Raw genomic sequence first — 23268 nt, 5'->3', positions numbered from 1 at the left:
CTGGATATTCTTTTTTTTCTGACCCCTAAGGGTTGACCATATATAATTGACATGTTTCCCTACCCTCAGGGGTGAATGAATGTACGTGTTTAGACTTACGTGACCATATGTTGCTAATTTTGTCTGTTCTTTACGTGTTTGTTGTTTTAATCCTGGGTTCACAAACTGTGGGACGTGAGCATTCATAGGTGAACTAAGTATATGCTGTTCAATGTAATATTCATACTTTATTATTATTATTATTATTATTATTATTACTACTACTACTACTACTACTACTACTACTACTACTACTACTACTACTACTACTACTACTACTACTACTACTACTACTACTACTACTACTACTGTTTTGCAAACAATTGAATCTTAAAATATTCTGAAACATGATTCCTAACCAACTTTACACATTCACAGGGATAGTTAGACTCCAGTCAGTCCACACCTGTGGAGTAACGGCTAGCGCGTCTGGCTGCGAAACCAGGTGGCCCGGGTTCGATTCCCGGTGGGGGAAAGTTACCTGGTTGAGGTTTTTCCGGGGTTTTCCCCTCAACCCAATATGAGCAAATGCTGGGTAACTTTCGGTGCTGGACCCCGGACTTGTTTCACCGGCATTATCACCTTCATCTCATTCAGTCGCTAATTAACCTATGATGTTGATAAGACGTCGTAAAACAACCTAATAAAATCCAGTCAGCATTGTGTAAGAATATAACACGAGATAAAACATTACACATATTACATAAGGATCAACCACTCTCCTTTCCTCTGAAAAAGAAATGTACTTCAGTACACCCTTTTTTTTACGATAGTATTGAAAAAGTGAAACAATTAAAGGAGCGAGAGAAACTGAAGTAACAATTTGAAGAAATTCTATTGAACTCTGGTTTTTCATTGGCGAGATGTAGTCAGCTGGGAAATATGTTGGATCCCATTTCGTTCCTTATTGTCAATTGGGTATTTGTCAGAGAGTGTTAATGAGCATGTTTCACAAAGGTATAGACTATTAATTGAATATTCATTTGGTACATTTGTGCCGACGGATGATTCTGGAACTAACCCACCATCCTATATGACAGCATTTGGTCGCCGTAGAAACACGCTCTCTTCAGAAAAGTGCACCCTTATATGAATACGTGAAAATCCTCTTGTCCATTCCAAATAAAAAAATAGTGTGACACAAAATATTATACTACAAGTATTTGACATTTTTATCACGCAGTTCTTTCAAAAATTTTGTAAGTATTGTGCGATATTATGAGTTTGTGTTGACAATTTGCAGTGTAATAGGATTTTCATATGTGTAAAGAAATCTGAGAAGAATTTTTATAGACTCCTTTGTAATAGATAACAAGCGGTGACAGTTATATTGTCATATTCAAAATGTTGATAATAAGAAAGTATTTTGTGTATTACTTTAGAATTTCGATATAATGAAAGATTTATATTAAATACTACTGTAGTGGAAAATATTATTTTAAAATTATATTGTCCAAATTCTACAAAGAGAAGCAAGGCGCAAAATTCAGTTGCTAGTGGTTTTGTTCTAGTCACGCAATTTTTTTCCAGATTTTTGTCGCTCCTTATTTCACTTTCTAAAAAAAAAGTTAGCGAAATTTCATTGTTAGTCATTTTTAGTGCGATAGCTATGAACAGTGTATTAAAATAAACAATTATTGAACATCAATTTTGAAAGACATAGTTTACTGTTGCATGTAAAGTCTTTTTAAATCTTGGAATTTTTTGTTTATTTTCAGAAATCTCCGTGATATTGCTTGTAATTTTTATGACGGTAACTTATAACAATTTACAAATATTTTAGTAATATTTTCCTTTAAAACAGATAAAAACCACGTCTTACGAGTTCAGTCTCCCATAACTTGTGAAATACTAGTCCGTACTTTTGTGAAACAGACCCTGGTCGACGAGCACCTGGTCATTGACTCAACATGTCCAGAGGGGCTGTTCATTGAAACACTTTATGCACCCACCCGATCTGTCGTCGGCTTCCTGTCCATTTCCTGTCGGCAGCATGACTGACCCGACGAAAACAGATGAATGGTGATGACGTCACGGACTGCTTATTTCACATTTCGGGGTCAAGGACACAGGTCCCCTCCTGCCCATTTCACTGATTAAACTCTGTTATAATGATCAAAGCCTTTATATCCAGGTCCCAGCTACAGTTAGAATTCAGACTGAACATTCCATTACGTTACATTTCGTGTCAGTCTTATTTTCTGTTCGCGTGCGGAGGTACATTTTTAGCTTTCTGAGGGGTTGGCGAATGGAGGCACAGGGCTTCAGACTAAATGAAAATTGGAAATGTTAGTTATTGTTAATTATTCTCATCCGAAGTAGCTCTAGTTTTCGATTCCGGGAAGATATTTGAGACAATGTTGGACAAAAGTTTTGCTGTAGGTTTTTCAAATTGTATCCGTTTAGTCTTACAACTTACTTACAAATGGCTTTTAAGGAACCCGCAGGTTCATTACCGCCCTCACATAACCCCGCCATCGATACCTATCCTGTGCAAGATTAATCCATTCTCTATCATAATATCCTACCTCCCTCAAATCCATTTTAATACTATCCTCCCATCTACGTCTCGGCCTTCCCAAAGGTCTATTTCCCTCAGGTCTCCAACTAACACTATATGCATTTCTGGATTCGCCCGTACGTGCTACATGCCCTGCCCATCTCAAAGTCTGGATTTAATGTTCCTAATTATGTCAGATGAAGAATACAATGCGTGCAGTTCTGCGTTGGGTAACTTTCTCCATTCTCCTGTAACTTCATCCCTCTTAGCCCCAAATATTTTCCTGAGAACCTTATTCTCAAACACACTTAATCTCTTTCCTTTCTCAAAGTGAGAGTCCAAGTTTCACAACCATACAGAACAACCGGTAATATAACTGTTTAATAAATTCTAACTTTAAGATTTTTTTACAGCAGACTAGATGACAAAAGCTTCTCAACAGAATAATAACACGCATTTCCCATATTTATTCTGCGTTTAATTTCTTCCCGAGTGTCATTTATATTTGTTACTGTTGCTCCAAGATATTTGAATTTTTCCACCTCTTCGAAGGATAAATCTCCAATTTTTATACTTCCATTTCTTACAATATTCTGGTCATCCGTTTCCTCTACCAGAGTTATTTGACCGTTGTTTTCACACTATAGTTTAAGCTAGAAAAACCCGTATCCCACTTCATCTCTTTCTTTAACGTCCAACTTCTCTTATTTCTCTTGATTTACGAACTATGTTTCCGTACATTACTTTAATATGGACATTTCATTCATACTTGTTTACATTTAACATTGAGTACATTCTCATTCCAACTCTTGAGGTTTTTCACCCCAGTATTTGTATAGATTAATAATAATAATAATAATAATAATAATAATAATAATTTGAATGACAATGCTGGCAATATTACGGTACTGATTGCCATCACACAAAGACCTTTCCAAATTCATTGAAATCTAGACTCGTTTTTAGTTGACAGATGAATAGCAGTCTTCAAATTCAAACCATAGTATTGAAGAAAACTTGAGATTGAATATATCTGGGAATTTAATTCAGGAACTTTGAGAATGCGAAACGAATATACAACCAATGGACCGTGACGCTCGGATGGATGTGATTAATGATCTGTAACATCTGCTTTAGACACGTATTGAACAATTTTTCTTTCACGGGTCTGAGGTCGATTCTTTCCAAGGACGACTGCCGTGGATTTTTTTTCTGTCTGGATTTTTTTAAGTCTCCAGAATAATAATTCAGTAACCTAAAATTACTACGATCTCCCTCAAACAATCAATTTTCTAATTCAAGGTGAAAGAAAAAAGATTCTCAAGTAAGCACGGAATCATAAATCTTTACTGTTGATGGCCTTCCCCCCCCCCCCCATCTTTTTGGTTTAGGTAAATGGTTTACATTTGCCGACTGCAACTCAAGTCCGTGTTCTCTCGCAATATACTATCCTCATATTTTAGTATTTTATTCTCTTTCTTCTTTAATAAAGGCCCAAGTACGTATATATTAACTCTCAGAAATACCTTGCTCCTTGTAGATTATTTCTTTTTTATTGTATTGTTGTAATGGACTTTCTCCCCACGTGTCTTGGATATAACTTGTTCTTCATCTTCGCGTTTTTCAAGGTTATTAAGAGACAGATTTATTGTTACAAGCACTTATAATAAACTGTAGGTATTTATATCTATGAATCAAACCTATTTTCAGTGTTGATTATGTTTTTTTTATTGTAACAATTTTGTTCTTTTGTTTACAGCGCGGTGCCTACCCGGGTGTGACGAACAGCATGGACATTGTAACCAGCCCAACGAATGCCTGTAAGTTTTAAAAACTATGTGATTCAGTTATAGAACTGATGGGATTGGTGTTGAGACACTTCACAAAGCAGTTTTGTTCATTGCGTGCAGTTATTTAAAGTGGTAATTCATTTTATTTTGGTGCTTATGTAGAGGAAAAAGGTCGAATCTAAAAATGACATTTTTATTATTCTTTTATTTTCAACTCCACGAAACTTAAATTTTACTGCGATGGAGTAAAGTCACACAAAACCCATCAGATCACGTAAGTTATTTATAGACTAAAGACTTGAAGGAAGTGCTTGATACGAAAGCTGTATGAAGACCACAATTTATTGAATTTTGGCCCGTTTCGTAGGCTAACTTATAAAATTTAGAGAGTCTGCTGACGGATTCTAACAAATGGGTTAGAAATCGATTCCCGATGGATACTGGGAGAATTGTTCTGAAGAAGGTGAATTTGGCATAGGTTTCCTTGGCGCTCTTAGGTCATTCCTGTCATTAGAGAATTCCAATTAAATTATAGGCTACACTAATAGCTGGTACTTGACTGTTCGTCATTCACCCACATGTGTAGATTATTTTGCCGACAGAGTCATTGCCCAGTGTACGCCATAGGAGGCGATGATGATGATAACAATTTGTTGGGATGCCACAGGGGAACCGTAGCTCCCAGAGAAAACCCGTGTGTTACCTGGACCATGGACTTGTCCAAGACAAATTATAAATCGGAGATATCCCGAGAATCGAACCTTGATCCACAGGAGTATAAGTCCAGCGCTCTAGCCACTAAACCAACGTGGCGGCTATTAAATGACATATATAGGCTTCACTACAAAATAAAGAAATGTCATTTATTAAGGTTATAAAGTATTGCAGATATTGTAATATTATATGATAACATTTAATATTACACTTCTACATTTGTTAATTCGTCTACTTCCTCACACAAGACTGATCCATTTAAACACATTCTGGCTCCTGTTGTTGTATTACTAAATCATTGTTAGAGACAGTCAAAATTTTTGATTAAAAGGGGCTAAAATTCTTGATTAAAAAGGATAAAAATCCTTGAATGAAAACGAAAAATTCTTGATGAAAACGAAAATTTCATGAACAAACCTGAAAATTTCAACCTGTTCTATTAAATTATTATGTTGCTTAAGATAATTGACAATCATAATTATATATTCAAAGTTTTACGTTGACAACAATTCTGAGATAACTTTATTTAACCTTCAAAGTTGTACGCAGGCAAGTTCTAAGTTTGTCATTGTAAGGTTTCTTCTTCTATTTATTAGCACACACGAGAACTGTGAAAAAAAACGTTCACAGTCAACATTAGAAATTGGAACCCATATACCTAGAAGTGCTCCGTCAACAAAATCACTGTGATCTTCACGTAACGACAGCAAACCTTTTCGCACTGAAAGTCCAGGACTATTTTTAACTATGTGCATTTTTCAAACAGAACTTCTAAAATTTCCAATTTAGATAATGTATTTATTAATTGCTGAAAAATTGCATCTTTTCGCGAAAAACGACAGAAAATATGGCTAAATTCGCGAGTCTTAGGATTTTTTCGATTTTTCGCGAGTGTTTCGAGACTGTGGAAACGTGTAATTATACGGTATTTTTTATGTGAACCATGTTTTAAAGTATATTTATTTGGTTTTTAGGTTTTTCGCTATTTCGCGAGTCACGAATTTTGACTGTCGCCAATCATTGTAAACAGTCTACATAGTATATATATATATACATTTTTAAAAACTGGGTTAAATTGTTCAAAAAATTGTTTTATCTAAAGTGTTCTTGGACTTTCTTCTCTCGTTTTTCACCTTGCATTTAATTTTTATTTGAAATTGCAACACTGAAAACCGGTGGCTAACGAGAGACAGGTTGACAACCGCCTGTGTTGAAAATGTGTAGGACACATGTTGACACTTGCAGGAACTACCACGTGTTTTCCCGGCAGGCAGGCAGCTCTTGTCCTCGAACCTGCAAGGTAGCCATTGTTGACGGATTCCTTGTTTGGATTTCAAGGTATTAACGTCTGTCACTCTCGAAAGTTTTAAGGTCAATGAACAAGGAAACCCCACGCAGTAGCATATGGAAGGTTCCATTTAATTGACGGGTTTTTAGACTTCTGCTATTAGGCCCTGCTTTACAACAAAAAAAAAAGACGGAAATTTTGAAATGTTTCGACCGAGGAAAATGTTTTGGCATTTTCTGTTCCTTAGCAAAACAGATACGTGACTTAAAAAGATCGATTTCTGACTTCTTGCTTCTTCTTTCACTATCTCTTGAAATATTTCTACTGCAGGGTCGTATTTAGAGATTCTTACGCCCCTGGGCAAAAAAATCGACCTCTCCAAATAAAACATACACAGGTTTTAATTTAATTTTAGCCTGGTGTAGGTCCTATTTGCCAAAAAAAAAATGCAATTTTTTGTATAACTGAAGTTATAAACAAATTTTTACATACCTAAATGAAGACGTAAGAATGACAATAGGGCAAGTCACATTTCAGAAATATGAGTTGTATGCACTTTCATGTAAGTAGCAATAATAAGAAAGACACTCTTTCAGCTTTCCCAATAACGGGACTGCCTCATTGGACAAAGCATAACACATACAGTGAAAACAAAAACAGACCACAAAAGAGAAATGTGGGGAACGAACAAAAAAAGGGAAATTAAGTACAGGAAGGATAATAGCATACATATAACAGGCTCTGTTCCCTTTTAGATAGATTTTATTGTTACTGTTTAATTCTCCGTGTCTCTACACCGATAGCAACCCTGATTTTATTACGGGATAGTTGTTCCCTGTTGAAACACAATTTTATTTTGGAGACGATACTTAACTTTACCGTCACTCTAACCACCTTCCATACGTTCCTTTTCAACAAAGTTTTTGTACTAGTTTTCAGAAATTATCCGTCGCCTAAAACCTGCAGCCTTGAACATGTGCCCAGTTTGCCTGATTATTATTATTATTATTATTATTATTATTATTATTATTATTATTATTATTATTATTATTATTATTATTTGTTTAATTACTTATTTTTTTCTTAGTATTTATCTGACTGAAAACTCAAACTGTTGGCGAATTAGGCTGCTATAACCATTATAATTAATTTCAGTACTACATATTTTTACATATTTTAAGATAATTACATATTTGTACATAAAATTAGCATCGATGCCAAATGTCGTTAAATGAAATGCCTTATAAAGAAAATTAATAAATATTTCAGCATGAACTAAAACGAAATTATATAAATATTTATACACTTTTAAACTCAATGTTGTCAGTACATAATGAGATACATATTTCAGCATTCAGGTCAAGACAACTACTCAGGTAGTCGTGAAAAAATTTGAAACAGTCCTTGAAAGAAATCGGGGTTATGCCAGTTTATTTACTGTTATCCAGATATTCATCGGAAAACGCGAAACCCTCCAGAAGACATTGCTATCAGCCACATTCATTTGTTTAAATGTGCACCAGTAACCTCATGCGATGTCGAGAGATCATTTTCAGTTTATAAGAACATCGTACTATCCAGTCACCGACGGAACTTCAGCTCTTAAAAATATGGAGAAATACCTTGTAGCACATTGTGCTTGATGCCTTGATTAACTTTAAAATCACATAAAAAATTATATCGTGACATACAAATGTGTAATTTATGCGAAATTAATCTTATTTAGTTAAAATAAAACTTTTTTTAAATAAGTAGAAATTTATTTTTAATCCCTTTGATATTACATACTTAGTACATATTTTAAGGTTTTTAGTTACATATTTATGTACATATTTTTAGGATCAATATTACATAAAAATCCGGACTCTAATTATTATTATTATTATTATTATTATTATTATTATTATTATTATTATTAGTCTAAGCTTTGCTCTGACTTCAATTTCATTTCCTTAACTCGATGTAACTTTCGTTTAAATTTCTTTATTTACTTCATTTCATTCTTAATATCAATATTTACTACATTTTCTTCTCTCCTGCATTTTCGTTTTGCTCTCTCCCTCACTTTCTCCGCCGATCGGTCAATTCAGTGGGTGAATCTCTGCTTTAGCACGTGGCCGTGTATCTGAATTTTCCTACAAAACGCTGCTACTTCTTCTCCATCGCCTTGACCCGCATACTCTCAAGTCTCAGCAACCGTGGGAACCCGTAGTCGGGTGGGCGTGGCTTCCCCCCTCTCCACCCCTCCCGGTGCCGCTCCTTCTCGATCACAACTCCTGCAACTCAATGAGGGGAGACAGTGCAGTCATACCAGACGGTACAGTGTCAACACCCAGCACTCTCCCCTCCCGATTCACTGTTACCAGCTCTGCCGATTTGCATCCCACTTGCATTGTCTGAATCACATACCAAACTTCTTCACAGCGTCAGAAATTCGCGGATTTCTACTTGACGCATTCTCAAGCCTGGTCCACAATAAACCGGGAACGACAACCAGAACGAGAACGAGTCAGTACGGGAAGCGAAGGACGTCAACATTACGGCTTTTTTATTCACAGTATATCGAGAACGTAAACAACAATATAATATAATCTATATGTATTGATAAGAATATTTGAAGTCGATATTGCGTATTTCGATGTGATTTTGATTTGTGTGTATTTGAATGGCGTTCTCTTTCGCACGCAAGCCAGCCGTCATAAACACGAGTAAACCAACTTCAAAATTTATAACATGAAGTACTTAGGCTGTGAATTCATTTTAATCTAGTCATGTAATACACACGAAGCCCAAAGTGATTCCATTGAATATCTGAGTTAGATAAGGCGATAAGAAATTATTTTCACAACATATGGTTTTCTGTTTCTGCTGTTATTGCTTTGCGCTTCTCTTGCTGAAGAACCAGCACTAAGGTTAGTATTTCCTCTCATTTTAAAGGGTTTACTATTGTTACTTTAGCGATGATCACTATTGGAAATTAACACAATGAGAAACTTTTTAGCCAATAAACATTTTGTCATTCTTTGACGTTACATAAAGTAACTTGAAAAGTTCAGGAAAACTATCAGTTTTAGTGATCTGAATCTAATATTCCTTTTTTAATACTATTTTTTTGTGATATATAGGTCTAGGCCTACATGATTATATAGAATGTAGCATTGTTTCATGTTAGTAATTTTATAATTCAGAGGTAGGAAATAGGCAAGATTGGAGAATTCTGGGTTTGCAGAATCTTATGTATGTATGTATGTAGGCCTACGTATTGGTGGACACATACAGTAAACGAGGAACGGAACCAGCATTGTTCTTTTGCTGTCTTATTTCAACACAAGAATGAAAATGATTAGGAAATGTTCTTCACCTACATAAGGATGGAATCACAAATATTTAATGTTATCCCTTGTGAACCTGAACTGCTGAAGCGAAGTCTCAGGAAATTTGTATGTCCAAAACTTCGGTCGTAGCAGTGACATTTAAATATTTGGCACTTGGAAGGTCATTTTTAAATTTAAGATCAGAATTATTATCACTAAACATAACTCTTCTGTTTAAGTTCTGTTATGACGTCTCTACATGAATAATGAAAGACGAAACATTTTTTAAAATTAAATAACCTTTACAAGAAGAAACATGTGTGATAAAGCAAAAATGAACTTTATAGGACATAACCAGCTTATAGGCCTATAATATGTGAGGATTTCCCACAATACTCTGTATCAAAATTTCCGAGGGTTTCGATCCCAGTCCCCAAGCTACGTCACTGGTTTTCAGTTCTTTTTAACTTTTTGGTTCAGTACCTAAACTTCTCTACTGCTAAGGAGATTTATGGGAATTAATTGATGACTTTATTCACATAAACAGAATTTCGGGTTTAATTCAATTTTAACTTTGTTACCTGTATAAATCACAGAATACTTTAAAATTATAATTTAATCATTGATAGTATAGACTAAAATTAGTTTACTTGAATCGGGCGAATTTTATTTGAGAGGACGGAATTGCATAAATATTGCACAGATTTGCATTTATGAACATCTCAACAGCGTGTACTTATTCATGAGTACCTAGAGATTAAAAAAAAAAAAAAAACAAAAACAAAACCCCAAGGTTGTATATAAGCACGTAGAACTCTGGATTTGCATATAAACTATCAGGTGAAAAGATAATATTGGTAAAGGAATAAAGATGCTGACGTAACAAAGAGTTGCTAGGGAATTCTGAAACCTCGCTAGCAAGCGTGTTTTGCTGCATTGCGCTGGTTTCACTGATGGATTCCGCCTGCAATGTTCTCGTTTAGGCAACTCCTGTAACATCTATATACCACAACCCTTTCACATCCCGTAGCTTATTGGTACAACTTTCTAACCATTATAGTTGTCCATTGTGTGCAGTTGCCATCGCTACAATAACAAGAAACTTTATATGCGTATTACGTCATAGTGATATTCTTTTGTTTTAAATAGATAAGAGCGGAGCTATAAAAAGAATTGTTTTTAAGAAGTTTATAATAAATATTAATAAAAAATGGAGCACGTTATAAGGAAGTATTCTACAACTGTTTTCTTTCTTTTGAATAGAGTCATCAACCTCTTAAGGAAAGAATATAACACAAGAGAACAGTTGACAATCGTTTTATTATACTTCAAAAATCGTGAGCTTCTAGCCTTTATGGAAGAAGTTTAGAGGAGGGAAGAGGGGACAATAGATATCACGATGTGTACATTCCTTTACTGGGGTGACTTAAAAAACGTAACGGAGTACACAGAAAGAGTAGAGAAAGAGAAAGAGGGAAGAGAGATTATGAATTCATTACACACATTTGTCCCCTTGAATTATTTTCCCATGCCTCGTACGTTGACGCTGTAAGAGTAGTCATAAAATTGTTCTGAAAGAATGGAAGGACAGTATATGCTATTATTTATGATATATTACTGTTATCACAAGAAATACATGCTAGAAGACTGTTTCACTGTTATTAGCAATATTTTATGTAAATGTTTAGAGTAGATATTCCGTTAACTTAGGTGCTAGAACTGGGTTCGAATCCCTGTAGGCTAAATTTAGATGTAGGGACTAATTTCTGTTCTTTAAATTTCCCCGTCGTCTTCAAAATCTTTCACTATTCCATTATCACATTGCATACGGAATATATATTCATATAAGTAGAAATAGAAATGTCGTATATCAGTAACTTTTCGGCCTCTTCTAGAACTCAAACATACTTGCGAGGGATTGTAATTTATTAACAGTTATAATAGGCCTACTTGTCTTTTCTTTTTTTCTTTTATGAATTTTTAAACCTGTCCTAGGCCCTTCACTTTCTATTCTATCGTCGAATAGGCCACTAAAAATTAAGAAACATAATTTTTGCAGCCACAATTTTTCTGTCGTCTTAGTTTCTTAATATGTATACAAATTTTGATACAACAAAATAAAGTAGAAAAGGTTATCACTTTTAAAATTCCATTAAAAGTTCTTTACGACCTGGGCTTCTCCGAGGCTTAACGTACGGTTTCAGAAAAATATATAACAAAAACATTCAGTTTGTTCTCCTTATTTGCAATTAGTGTGTTAATGGTCGGGATCTAGAATTATTGTCTTTGTTTCATCCATAAGTATTGTCATTTTAAAATAAGTAGGTACTTTCCTAATTTTCATTTTCGCTCTGGTTTTGTGAGTACTTAATCCCCAGGAACTAATGAAATATTTACTTCAACAATGTATTTACTATGACTATTTACATAGTACATAGGTAATGGTTAGTTCAGTAATTTCATTTGTAAAAATATTAAACATAACAATATACAAAATAATTAGGAAACATTACGATAAAATTGATTTGCATCCGTAGTTCTGCAGAAGGTGCATAGGCTGACAAAAGAATGCTGACGGTGTGAATATTTGTTCGAGTAAAGGAGTCTTGCTTGTTAAACCTGTACCTGGAGAGAAGATCTGATAATGAAGAAGGTAGTACTGCATTTACATGCAATCCACCAGATCCTCTCTTTCTCTCTCTCTCTCCGCTTAATGGCAGCAGCGAATCTCTCTCGTCTTCACGCTTTCTCAAGTCGAAAGCAATCGTGACGTATAAGATCCGCCTCCTTAAAAAAGAACTATTTAAAGGGGTAACACTTGGAAAACAATTCAAACAAAAGTATTGAAAAATCTGGTGATCATTAGCAACGAATAGTTGATTTGATCGTTATATCCGCTTTATATGAAAATATATGTATTTGTTTTAGTGACAGTAGTAATAGATCTATATTAATTGTATTTCGTATCGACTAGTTTGTTTGCAGATATGGTCAAGTTATTGTTCCGTATCGTAACCGTGTGGTTTAAGGCGTCATGTCTTAGACTAGCGTTACGGAATGCGTTCGAGTCCTCATGAGGAAAAACAATTTCTCATTAGTTAGCAGCCAGTTTATGTGACCAGAGTCACTCAGCACCGTGAAAAATGGGATAGCTACGTCACGAAATCCGGTTTTTAAAGCGATGTAACCTATGACTGGAGAAATATCGTGCTAACCCTCACATTATCCCCGTACTGGTTGGATGATCGTTCACCTCTACTGAGGCATGTACACGTGGGCTCTCTATGGGCTATCGCGCAACGGATTTGTTTCGTTTAATTTACAAATTTTCAGAAATGTTGCTATTCTGGGAGTTAAAATCGGTATTTGATTTCGGCAATTAGGCCTGTAAGGTGAAATTTATTAGGCATACCCTTGGTGATAGGTTGATATACGAGGATGATGGCTGGAAGAGATGATTTCACACTCTTTCTGCTTGTAGATAGGCCTACTATAGGACACATTCGAAAAATAGCCGGCAGAGACATCTCTGTTTGACAATAGGAATTCTACGCGAACAGTATAAAGATCGTGAAGTGTCATATTGCAACTCGTATTTCTATTTTATGTATTTTTCGTTTTTACTTTAATTTTCTTATTGTGGTTGCATTGTTAATTGATTATTCAAACGTAAATTGCAACGGAGTTTAATTTTATCCCAAGGGAGCTCTTTCTTTGTTCTACGTCCATAGTGCTCGATAGGTTATGAACACGCAATGCTTAAGTATAGAGGCAAGCACGGTAGCTGCGAGACTGTCTAAAAGAAAGGAATTTTATATCGGATATGTAACATAACATTAAAAATAAATTCAAGGAAGATCTTCGTTGCGTAACTGAAGGAATGTCTGGCGAAAGCGCGTAAAGTGAAATGTACATATTTTCTATGGTCTAAGGAAATGGTTGAGTATTCTACCGCATTCTATACTTTGCTTCTGCTTCCTCTCCTAACATCCTCTTCCTTAGTAATAATTTGATCTTGGATGTAGTCGTAAAGTTTCCTTTCACAAATTAAACAGTGTTACTTGTAATACGTAAGACTTGAAGAAATTAAGTTTTATAATTCGCCCGTAAGTCCAAATAGTTTTAAATAATAAATTAAAATAATTTCCAATTTATTTACGATGTTACATAGTTTGTAATTTTTAGGGTCTGAGGTTAAGAAATGAAAGAAGTGAGTGGGAGCAGTAGTCTCTAGTCTAGGAGCCCACGTAACCTAAATTCTTGTCGTGATCCTCCACCCATTCTAATCGCCAAGCTTTGGGCGTTTTCTGTTCTCTACATATCAACCAAAATGAATCTACTGTCTATATGGTGTAACAGTTTACGGTGTTACTGCCTAGGGATCATGACCGTAAACTTTCAGAATTTTGGGTCTTAGGCCTGCGTGATTGCGTGTTTATTAGGTCGAGAAAGTTCAAATGATAGGTATAGCGTAATTTTTTAGTACGATGATGCTAAGGAGCTTTAATGTCAATTAATGGAAAAGACACAAAATTATTTATCTTAAATCGTTTATAAGGGTGCGGCTAAATTCTTAAAATAAGTTACATAATAATAATAATAATAATAATAATAATAATAATATCAGATTGGTGCGTGATCAGGCTTTTCCATCTCTTTTTCGGACGTCCAGTACATATTCTCCCCTCCTTTTTTTTTAGTATATATTTCATTATATGTGTGTTTACGATTTATTCTTCTGTTAAATCTGGTTCACAATAAACCAGGAACAAAAATGACGAGAACGAGAACGGAAACAATGTTAAAATAAATGTATTTAAATATGAGCATTCACAATAGTTAATTGTGAATGTTCACATTTAAATACATTTATTTTAACATTGTTTCCGTTCTCGTTCTCGTTGTCGTTTCTGTTCCCGGTTTATTGTCAACCAGCCTTTAATCTTTCTCTCCTTAAATATATTTCACTCATTCGGAATAGTTTCGTTCTTTGTTTTACTCAAATTTATGCACGCATTTATCATAATGGCCTATAAAATGTATGGTATGGCTTCTTTCTAAATGGAAAGCTCATCTTGTAAAAAAAAAAAAAAACATTGATCCTGAATGATAGGTCTCCAGGAAAAAATTACTGGTCACGTGTAAACATTTAATTCAAGAGTTATCTCAGTATGCTCGTATGACAGTCTAATGCGAATGCTTTTTATTTTACTATCTATGTCTATTATATTCGTCTAGCCCATAAGATAGTCCTCTGAGATGATAACATTAATATTATGGAAAAACGTTGAATGTTTGTGAACATGGAAACAGAAATATTCATAGAGAAACTTCCCACGATTACTTTATTTATCCACTACAAATCTCATAATAAACTAGAGCGCTGCAAATGGAAAACATCGTTAAAGAAAACTGTTAAACTTTCAGAAGATCATTGGACATCTGCCGTACCAGTTCTACAGCAAAAGTCTAAATCTAACCTTTGATGTTTCGGTCATATTATATGCGTTGCATTTGCCTCGCAAGGCTCTTGATAGTATTGGCGAACTATAGTCTCGACTCGTGGGAAAGAGTCATTGATTCTTCGCCTTCTTCTCATGCATATTACAAAGCAATGCCTAGCACTTGTTTTGGCAAGCAGCTCACAAAAGTACAATGTACTTAAGTCAGGGTCTAGTCTACATAAGGCGTCAACACGTTGATATATTGAATGGGTCACAACTTTTACGATCGTGTGCACTTTTGTTAAAAATATTTTTCTTTTCCCACGGTTCCCTTTAACTGCATTTCCTATAGGTGTGGTCTTTGTCTTGGTCTTTTTTTTTTTAATGAAGTAGACTTGAACCTTGTGATGTAATAATGTGAAACTAGTTTTCAAGTGTGTATAAAACATATGTTTGTTTTACACGGGGTCTGATCTGCACCTTGACAAACAAGACTTTTCTTTTTTATTCTCCAAAACTCTTTAACATTACATATTAATGAATGCGGTATTTTAACGGGTTTATCCCCCTAACCACATAGTTTATTAGTCTGTTGTTTTATTTGGTCAATTATAATTTAGTACTTTTTCTTTCACTGTGACGTTATAAGTAGCGATGTGATATCATACTTGCTGGTAACGTGGTTCTGTAAACTTTTCCACGATTTGTGTTGCCGGCTCAAACAAGACTGCAATGTAAATAATAAAAAAGTTGCAGCGATTCCGCAAGCATCTTTTTGATACACGTACGGAAGTTGCAGTGTCGTTTTTAAGACGCAGGCTGCACTGAAAATAGCCTATTCAACGCGCACAATTAAGAAACTTGACAGTTTTCACATTAAATTGTGCGGTTTTTTTCCATTATCTCAATCATTTACTTAAGCGTTCCGACCTGGGAATGAAGTACCGAAGCTGTAGTTCATTTTGTGTGCCATACAGTTTTTCTCGGCGCACCATGGGAGGTGAACTCCACAGCGCCGTAAGATCATTGAGCAATGCTGGAGTGCCGGTAGGGGAAACGGAAGTGTCCCTCGAAAACCTACCACCAAGCATTGCTTTTTTCCACCACAGGTTCCGTTTGGACCCGCTTGAACTCTCTCTTGGTGTTTGGCTAACAGTACGCCTAAAACTAAAAATGAAAACTTTTTTTAAGAAAAAAAAAACCTTCATTTTGATTATGTGATGTAACTGATATTACTTACAAATAAAATATAATAATAATAATAATAATAATAATAATAATAATAATGGCTTTATTTAACCTGGCAGAGCTAAGGCCGTAAGGCCTTCTCTTACACTCGGCCAGGATTAAAACTTGCTTACATAGTTGAACATACAACTGGATCGGAATTAATTACACACTGATACGATTTAGGTACATAATGAGATCAAAAGAGGTAGTTACATAAAAATTTATCTCATAAAATAAAAATTGGCTAAACATAATGAAATACATATTAATGTTGTTAGAATCAAATACGAATCACACAAAAACAGAAGCCGATAATAGTGCATGTTTTTAAATTATGTCAGTGATGAGGTATACCATGCATATTACCACCTTCACAAACGTAATCGTACAATAATTGCGTACCCATGTTGCTTCTTCCCTATCTTCACTATTTTCAGGAATAGCTGGTCTTATGATCATAATTATCGCCATCATTGAAGGGTTCAGAGCCATAGTGGGCCAAGTGCCATATATTAAAAACGAAGAAGGGTTAAAATTAGGGTAAGTGATTACCATATTTTAATGAAACGTGTAGCAAGTAATATAAAATATGCACATTAAACTAAATGAAATGTCAATCTTCATTAACTATGACATTTACTTAACTTTAAACCTTGATTTCTCCGTTTTTAATAAATGGCGCTTGGCCCACTATGGCTCTGAACCCTTCAATTGTTCGTTTTGCCTCTTACTGTTCTTACCATTGAAATATTACGAACTTACACTAAATTTCTATAAGTAGGTACGAGGACTTCGGTTATGTTGTCTGAATGAAACAAGATACATTCAATGATTAAGAAAATTATATCTTCACTTACTTGCCGAAAATGGAACACTAGTTCGTTGGAATTACAATTAGGAGTGCTATAGGTACACAGATATATGTCAATTTTCTATCGGCAGGCGCAAAAACATAACAATTGCATGTTTTCTTTATTATTTCACACATTTTTATTACCGTATGCCTTGATTGTAATAGTGCTATCCTTTCCGAGCGCGCCAGTCGATAGCAAGAATGTTGCGTGACGGTATAGCAAAGCTTTGCTCACTTTGTATATGATACTTGGCAATCCTGTTATGTTGTTTAATTTTCAATTTGAGATTGTTACTATAAATGAGGCTATATTCAATAGGTATACTTAATACCTATACTACCTAATGTCGGGTTCAAATACCGATGAGCACAAGTGAGATTTGTCGTGAACAAATACATTATTGCGATAGACTTTCACAGGGTACCCTACATCTCCTCTTTACGCAATGCAGCAACATTTTGCCTCGTCATCCAGTAATGTGACTGAATTATTCTGGTATATAATAGAGGCTTCAGATGTGACAAAAAATAATTATTTTAGCTGAAGAAAGTTGAAACAAAAATTAGTACGTATAATGTTTCTGTGATATATTAGAATATTTAGAATGCTTGCCCTTTATGATTACGTTAATTTGAAATATATCGCTCAGTACACTAGGTCAAAAATAGAACACAGCTTTTAGTATACACACAGTCTATTATATACAGTCACGAAGCTTGAGTTGTGAGGGTGCTAGGAACAATTGATTGTGCAGGTACTGTATTTCGCGTTGTCTGTAATGGGGCGATATTAGCGATCCTAGTAGTTAGCAACTATCTGTGGATGCATATTTACTACGTATTGAGCTTCGTGACTGTATATACTAGACTGTGGTATGCAACGATGCTAGAACAAGACAGAACGTCCGCTTTCCTGAGACCGAGTTCAAATCCCGGGGAAAGTAAAATATAGAATTCATGAACAAAACTTAAGATAGGTTTTCTAAAGTGCTGTCGCAATATGAAATATAAATTGATGGAAAAAATGAATTGTTAATATGATATGTCTACAGTTCTAATGATCGATAATAGGCCTATTAGATAATCATATTTAAGCTTACTCACAGACGTGGACGTGGGATGTTGAGATGCGTCTATGCTCCTACAACAAAACATAGACGAGTGATTTAGGTTTAATTATTATTGTAAGTTAGATCTTTAAAAATTTCACGCTTAGGCCTATATTAAGGGTGGGGGAGTGAGATTCCCGAGGACCCCCTGTGGATACATGGCGCGGACTATAAAATATTCAAGTATGGAGGTCGGGCACCGGAAACTGTGACCTGTCCATGCGGTGGGGTACACAATGAAGAGTCACGGGATGAAACACAGAGGTGCGTGGTTACAGTTTTATGGGTGAAGATGTATTCGGCGTCACCGTGTGAAGAGAAACAGAGAGAGAGAGAGACCAACCGGGCAGTCAGTACTCACTTGTTAATGGCAGAGGAATTCCCAGCGCCAGTCCATCCGCTGCGGGGTTGCCAAACGCTCCATTAACCTTCATGCATTTTTATTTTAAGCTAAAACAACGATACTTTGACAGTTCATACGTAAACTTAAAGTGAAGTGGTGGTAACAGTTTTATCGTTACTAATAATTCTACACATTAAGACAATTTAAATATAATTTATAATAGACGATATCGTCGCTTGGTCGGTTTGCTACTATTTATCGAAAGGCAATTAAATTTATCATTATTTCCATTCATTGTAGTTTTATTTTGAACATTTTTCTGTTATAATTTATCATTGTCAACAGTTACATCGCTTTCTCTGATAACTTAAGCACACAAGAAACGGTTGCATCGTGTGTTTTGTGTTTCACCTATCTCAAATGCAGGAGAAAAAAAGGGAGGTTAAATTATGAGTTGCAGCACTCATATACTAATTACGAAAGCTGGCCCTGTCTATGAGTTTGAAATGACTATTTTTTCAACATCAGGAATATCTTCTGCAAATCTGGCTTTCAGGTAGTAGCTCCCTGTAAAGCAGGTTTAAATAATTTCAAGGAAAAATTGTTCTGGGCCGGGTATGGATCCCAAGACCCTTCGCTTAGCGCACGAATGCTCTACCGTCTGAACTACCCCAGAAACTATATGGTGTCGTGTATAGTTGCTGGGGTAGCTCAGTCGGTAGAGCATTCGTGCGCTAAGCGAAGGGTTTCGGGATCGATAACAGGCCCCGGAACAATTTTTTCTCTAAATTATCAGGAATATCTCTTCGAATTATTTGAAAGGGCGAGGTCCCCTGTTAATTTTATTTTGCGGTGGCGACGCCTAGGCTCTAAATTAAGAGGGCAGAAAGTGCTTCGTCTCCCTAAATCGGCGTCTATGAGTTATTATTATTATTATTATTATTATTATTATTATTATTATTATTATTATTATTATTATTATTTTGTGAAGGTGTTGATTATAGGCCTAACTATAATTATTGTGTCATGGTTGTTATTGTTGTAGTTCGTTTCTCTTAACCATGGTGTTCAAATAAATAAATAATACTTTTTGAGTTAAAATTGGGTATAACTTTTTACGCATTAGGTATTACACAACGTATTAACAAATTCTAAACAATATCTGCATTTTCAGGTGGAAACGGTATTGCATTAGCCGCTGCAAATACATAAATGAAGTGATGTATTATTATGTCTCTAAAAATTATATAAATATTAAGAATTTAGCAGTATATATCCAGTCTTCTGTTGCCTAAAAAGACCGGGGCTGTATGTCTGATCGTGACGGTCCTTGAGATGTTAACGAAAACCAGACTTTGTTTCATCGCCTCGGTCCATAATTTCTTCTATAAGAAAACACCCTAGGTGTTGGGTAACTGTGTTAAATTAAGCGATAATGGTTATGCTCCGTTTCATAAACTGATACATACTGCTCTCTTGAAATGATGCAAGAACTAGTGAAAAGATTTAAGCCGAAGCGCTTTATAGTAATAAATTGTGAAGCCATGCGTGACCAAGAATAAGACTATGCAAGCCTTCGGTGAAGCTTTCGGTCGAGCTGACTTTTTATGGAAATCGTCTTACGGCAATATAATGTATTTGTTTATTTTTTAATTATTTTTGCTGCACACTTGAATTAATCATGGAAATTTAGGAAAGGATACTACGAAATATGTTATTAGAGTTTTAATGACTAGGCGCACTAAACAATCGGTCTTCGTCAAACATTTTTAATCCAAATTCAGAAACTTCACCTGACAGTGTCTTTTTTTTTTCATAAAGCTTGTCTTTTTTTTTAAACATATTATTTATTAATAATTTTAACGTTTTTATAGCAGTTTTTGTGTTTTCATATTAACTCTTACACGGGAAGTATTGTTGGTATTGGAACTGTTTGAAATAAAACGGATAATTCTTGGGTTTTCCTACATTATTCTTTTTTTCGCTTTATCAATGCATCATTGCTTCTGTTTCGATGATTTAGATTTGTCATTTATGGCATTTCTGCATTTATAATACAGTACCCTAATCGTAAGGTATATTTATGTATCTATTATTATTATTATTATTATTATTATTATTATTATTATTATTATTATAAATGAGAATTCCGTGCAAATGCATGTTTTTATAGGAACACAGGATATAGCTCGAACTTAGTACGTACCGATATCCATTTCATTACTTTCCGGTTCCAACTGTATGTGTACTTTTTCCGTTCATATTTGAATGTTTTGGCCTTTTTGGGGATAAAAACATGAATAATGCATATTTAATCAATTTTTAGCTTAATAATGCATATAATATACATAATTCAATTTAAATTTATGTTTTGATTGTTTTAAGTGGACATCTCAGTTTCCCGATTTTTATGACCCTCATTTTACCTTCAGGAATCAGGATTGAAAAAAGAAAAGAAAAGAAAAAAAAATTAGTAACAGAAAAAGGTTCATTCAAGTTTGCGCCCATAACTTCTGGCAATGTAGAGAGGCCATTCTTTGCCTACAAAAACATATTCGCTGACAAGTGCGGGGACCTCACAGAAACCAATTTAGAAATTCTGTCAGTTATTAACTGTGAAAACAAAAGGAAGTGAAATAAGAAATTTGGAACAAAAATGAAAGTGCATATTTAATGTATTTTTCGCTTGATCATGTATGTTTCATAGTTTGATAGTGCATGAATGCACGCATATTTTGGGATTTTATAGTGCACTAAATTCTAGTCTCTAAATTGTTATCAGTATTGGCAACAAAAGCACTACTCTTGTTAAAATGTATTTGCTGTGTGTAGGATCAGCAGCTTTTCAGACATCCCAAAAATATTCTCACGTTTTCCCAATAGTGTTGAAACATCTGCTCTCCAGATTGCTAAGACCAGACAAGGAAACCCTGGCAGCCTTTATCACAACCCTTCTAAAGCCGAAACATATGTTTGGTTCCGCAGGTGCCACAGCGGGTGGAAAGGTCGTCTTTGCGATGAGTGCGAGAGGTATCCTGGCTGTCTTCACGGGACCTGCCAGAAGCCTTGGGACTGTCTCTGCGACGAAGGATGGGGAGGGTTATTCTGTAACCAGGACCTCAATTACTGCACGAATCATAAGCCTTGCAGACATGGAGGGACGTGCTTCAACACTGGACAGGGCTCATACACTTGCAGCTGTCCTCCTGGGTACACGGGAACAGATTGCGAACGAGAGTTGGACGACTGCGCCCACCATCCTTGTCTCAACGGTGGCACATGCAAGGTGAGCATAACGGTACCGCATTGTTAGTCTTGTATTATTGTTTACTACGAAGAATTATAAGCCGCTTGTGAGAATAATACCAGAGACGACTACTGGCGGAAGAAGGCGTGGGGGTCATAATCTGAAATTTGCTTTCAGAAGTTAATGAACTGCTTTTAAAATTGAATAATTGTTTCTAATCACACAATTAGTGTATCTGTACCGTATTTGTACACAGAAATGTAGTAATTATTTAAAATTACTTTTCTTATTTGTTTTTGACTATTATTATTATTATTATTATTATTATTATTATTATTATTATTATTATTATTATTATGTTTCCGTGAAGCATAAAAGTTTTGTCCATGAACGCTGTAGTTTCCTTTCTTCATAGATCGCGATCCAAAAAATCTTTCATATTTGTAATATAAGTATTTTCGCATAATCCTCCTAAACTTCCAGCACCAGTACTTAAGGTTTTAAGATGATGCAATACATCAGTCAGTTCTCCATTCATTGCGGAAAATTCCGCTTCTTAAACCCCAAGAGTTAGAAGAGAGTAAATTCATGTACAAAATTGATACATTTGGTTTTTAATTAATGTATTCATGATTATTTATGTGATTAAATTATTGTTAATTTTTTCATAAGACACAATGCCAGCTTATGAATGAGAGACGATATGAATTGCCCTGTCTTTACTGCTTCTAAAAACACACACACACACTTTCTCTCTCTCTCTCTCTCTCTCTCTCTCTCTCTCTCTCTCTCTCTCTCTCTCTCTCTCTCTCCCATACACATACTCTTTCACGAGTTGGCGAGTTGGTATAGCTCTGGCCTTCTATGCCCAAGGTTGCGGGTTCGATCCCGGGTCAGGTCGATGACATTTAAGTGTGCTTAAATGCGACAGGCTCTTGTCAGTAGATTTACTGGCATGTAAAGAACTCCTGCGGGACAAAATTCCGGCACATCCGGCGACGCTGATATAACCTCTGCAGTTGCGAGCGTCGTTAAATAAAACATAACATTTACTCTTTCACTCTCACATGTACACACTCACACGCTCTCTCTTTCTCCCCCCCTCTTTCTCTCTCATTCACATACACATACTCGTTCTCTCTCACACACATAATACACACACTCTCTCTCTCTCTCTCTCTCACACACACACACACACACACACACACACACACATACACGAGACTTCTTGAAGGATCAGCCTATTTTTTTCTCAGGATGACAGGTTAATAGAGATAAAATTGTCGAAGGAAATAAACAGTAATATGTCTCACATTGAGCCCTTTAGCCGAGGGAGTTTATTTCTCTCTCAGCTGTAAATAATGAACTTCTCTTCTAATGGAAAACACTTTAAGGAT

At 35.3% G+C, this 23268-nt stretch overlaps 1 protein-coding gene across 1 annotated transcript in view; it reads left to right on the top strand.

Moving 5' to 3' along the window:
* Delta (neurogenic locus protein delta) overlaps nt 1-23268 on the top strand; it is an 82986-nt gene that overhangs the window by 54447 nt on the left and 5271 nt on the right. Inside the window, exons 5-6 of the mRNA XM_069824010.1 lie at nt 4299-4359; nt 21610-21910. Of these exons, the coding sequence (XP_069680111.1) occupies nt 4299-4359; nt 21610-21910 (362 nt within the window). The remainder of the gene's footprint in view (nt 1-4298; nt 4360-21609; nt 21911-23268) is intronic.

The sequence above is a fragment of the Periplaneta americana genome, chromosome 4, assembly GCF_040183065.1.
Source record: "Periplaneta americana isolate PAMFEO1 chromosome 4, P.americana_PAMFEO1_priV1, whole genome shotgun sequence".
Lineage (NCBI taxonomy): Eukaryota > Metazoa > Arthropoda > Insecta > Blattodea > Blattidae > Periplaneta > Periplaneta americana.
This window is presented reverse-complemented; position numbering and strand designations above follow the sequence as displayed.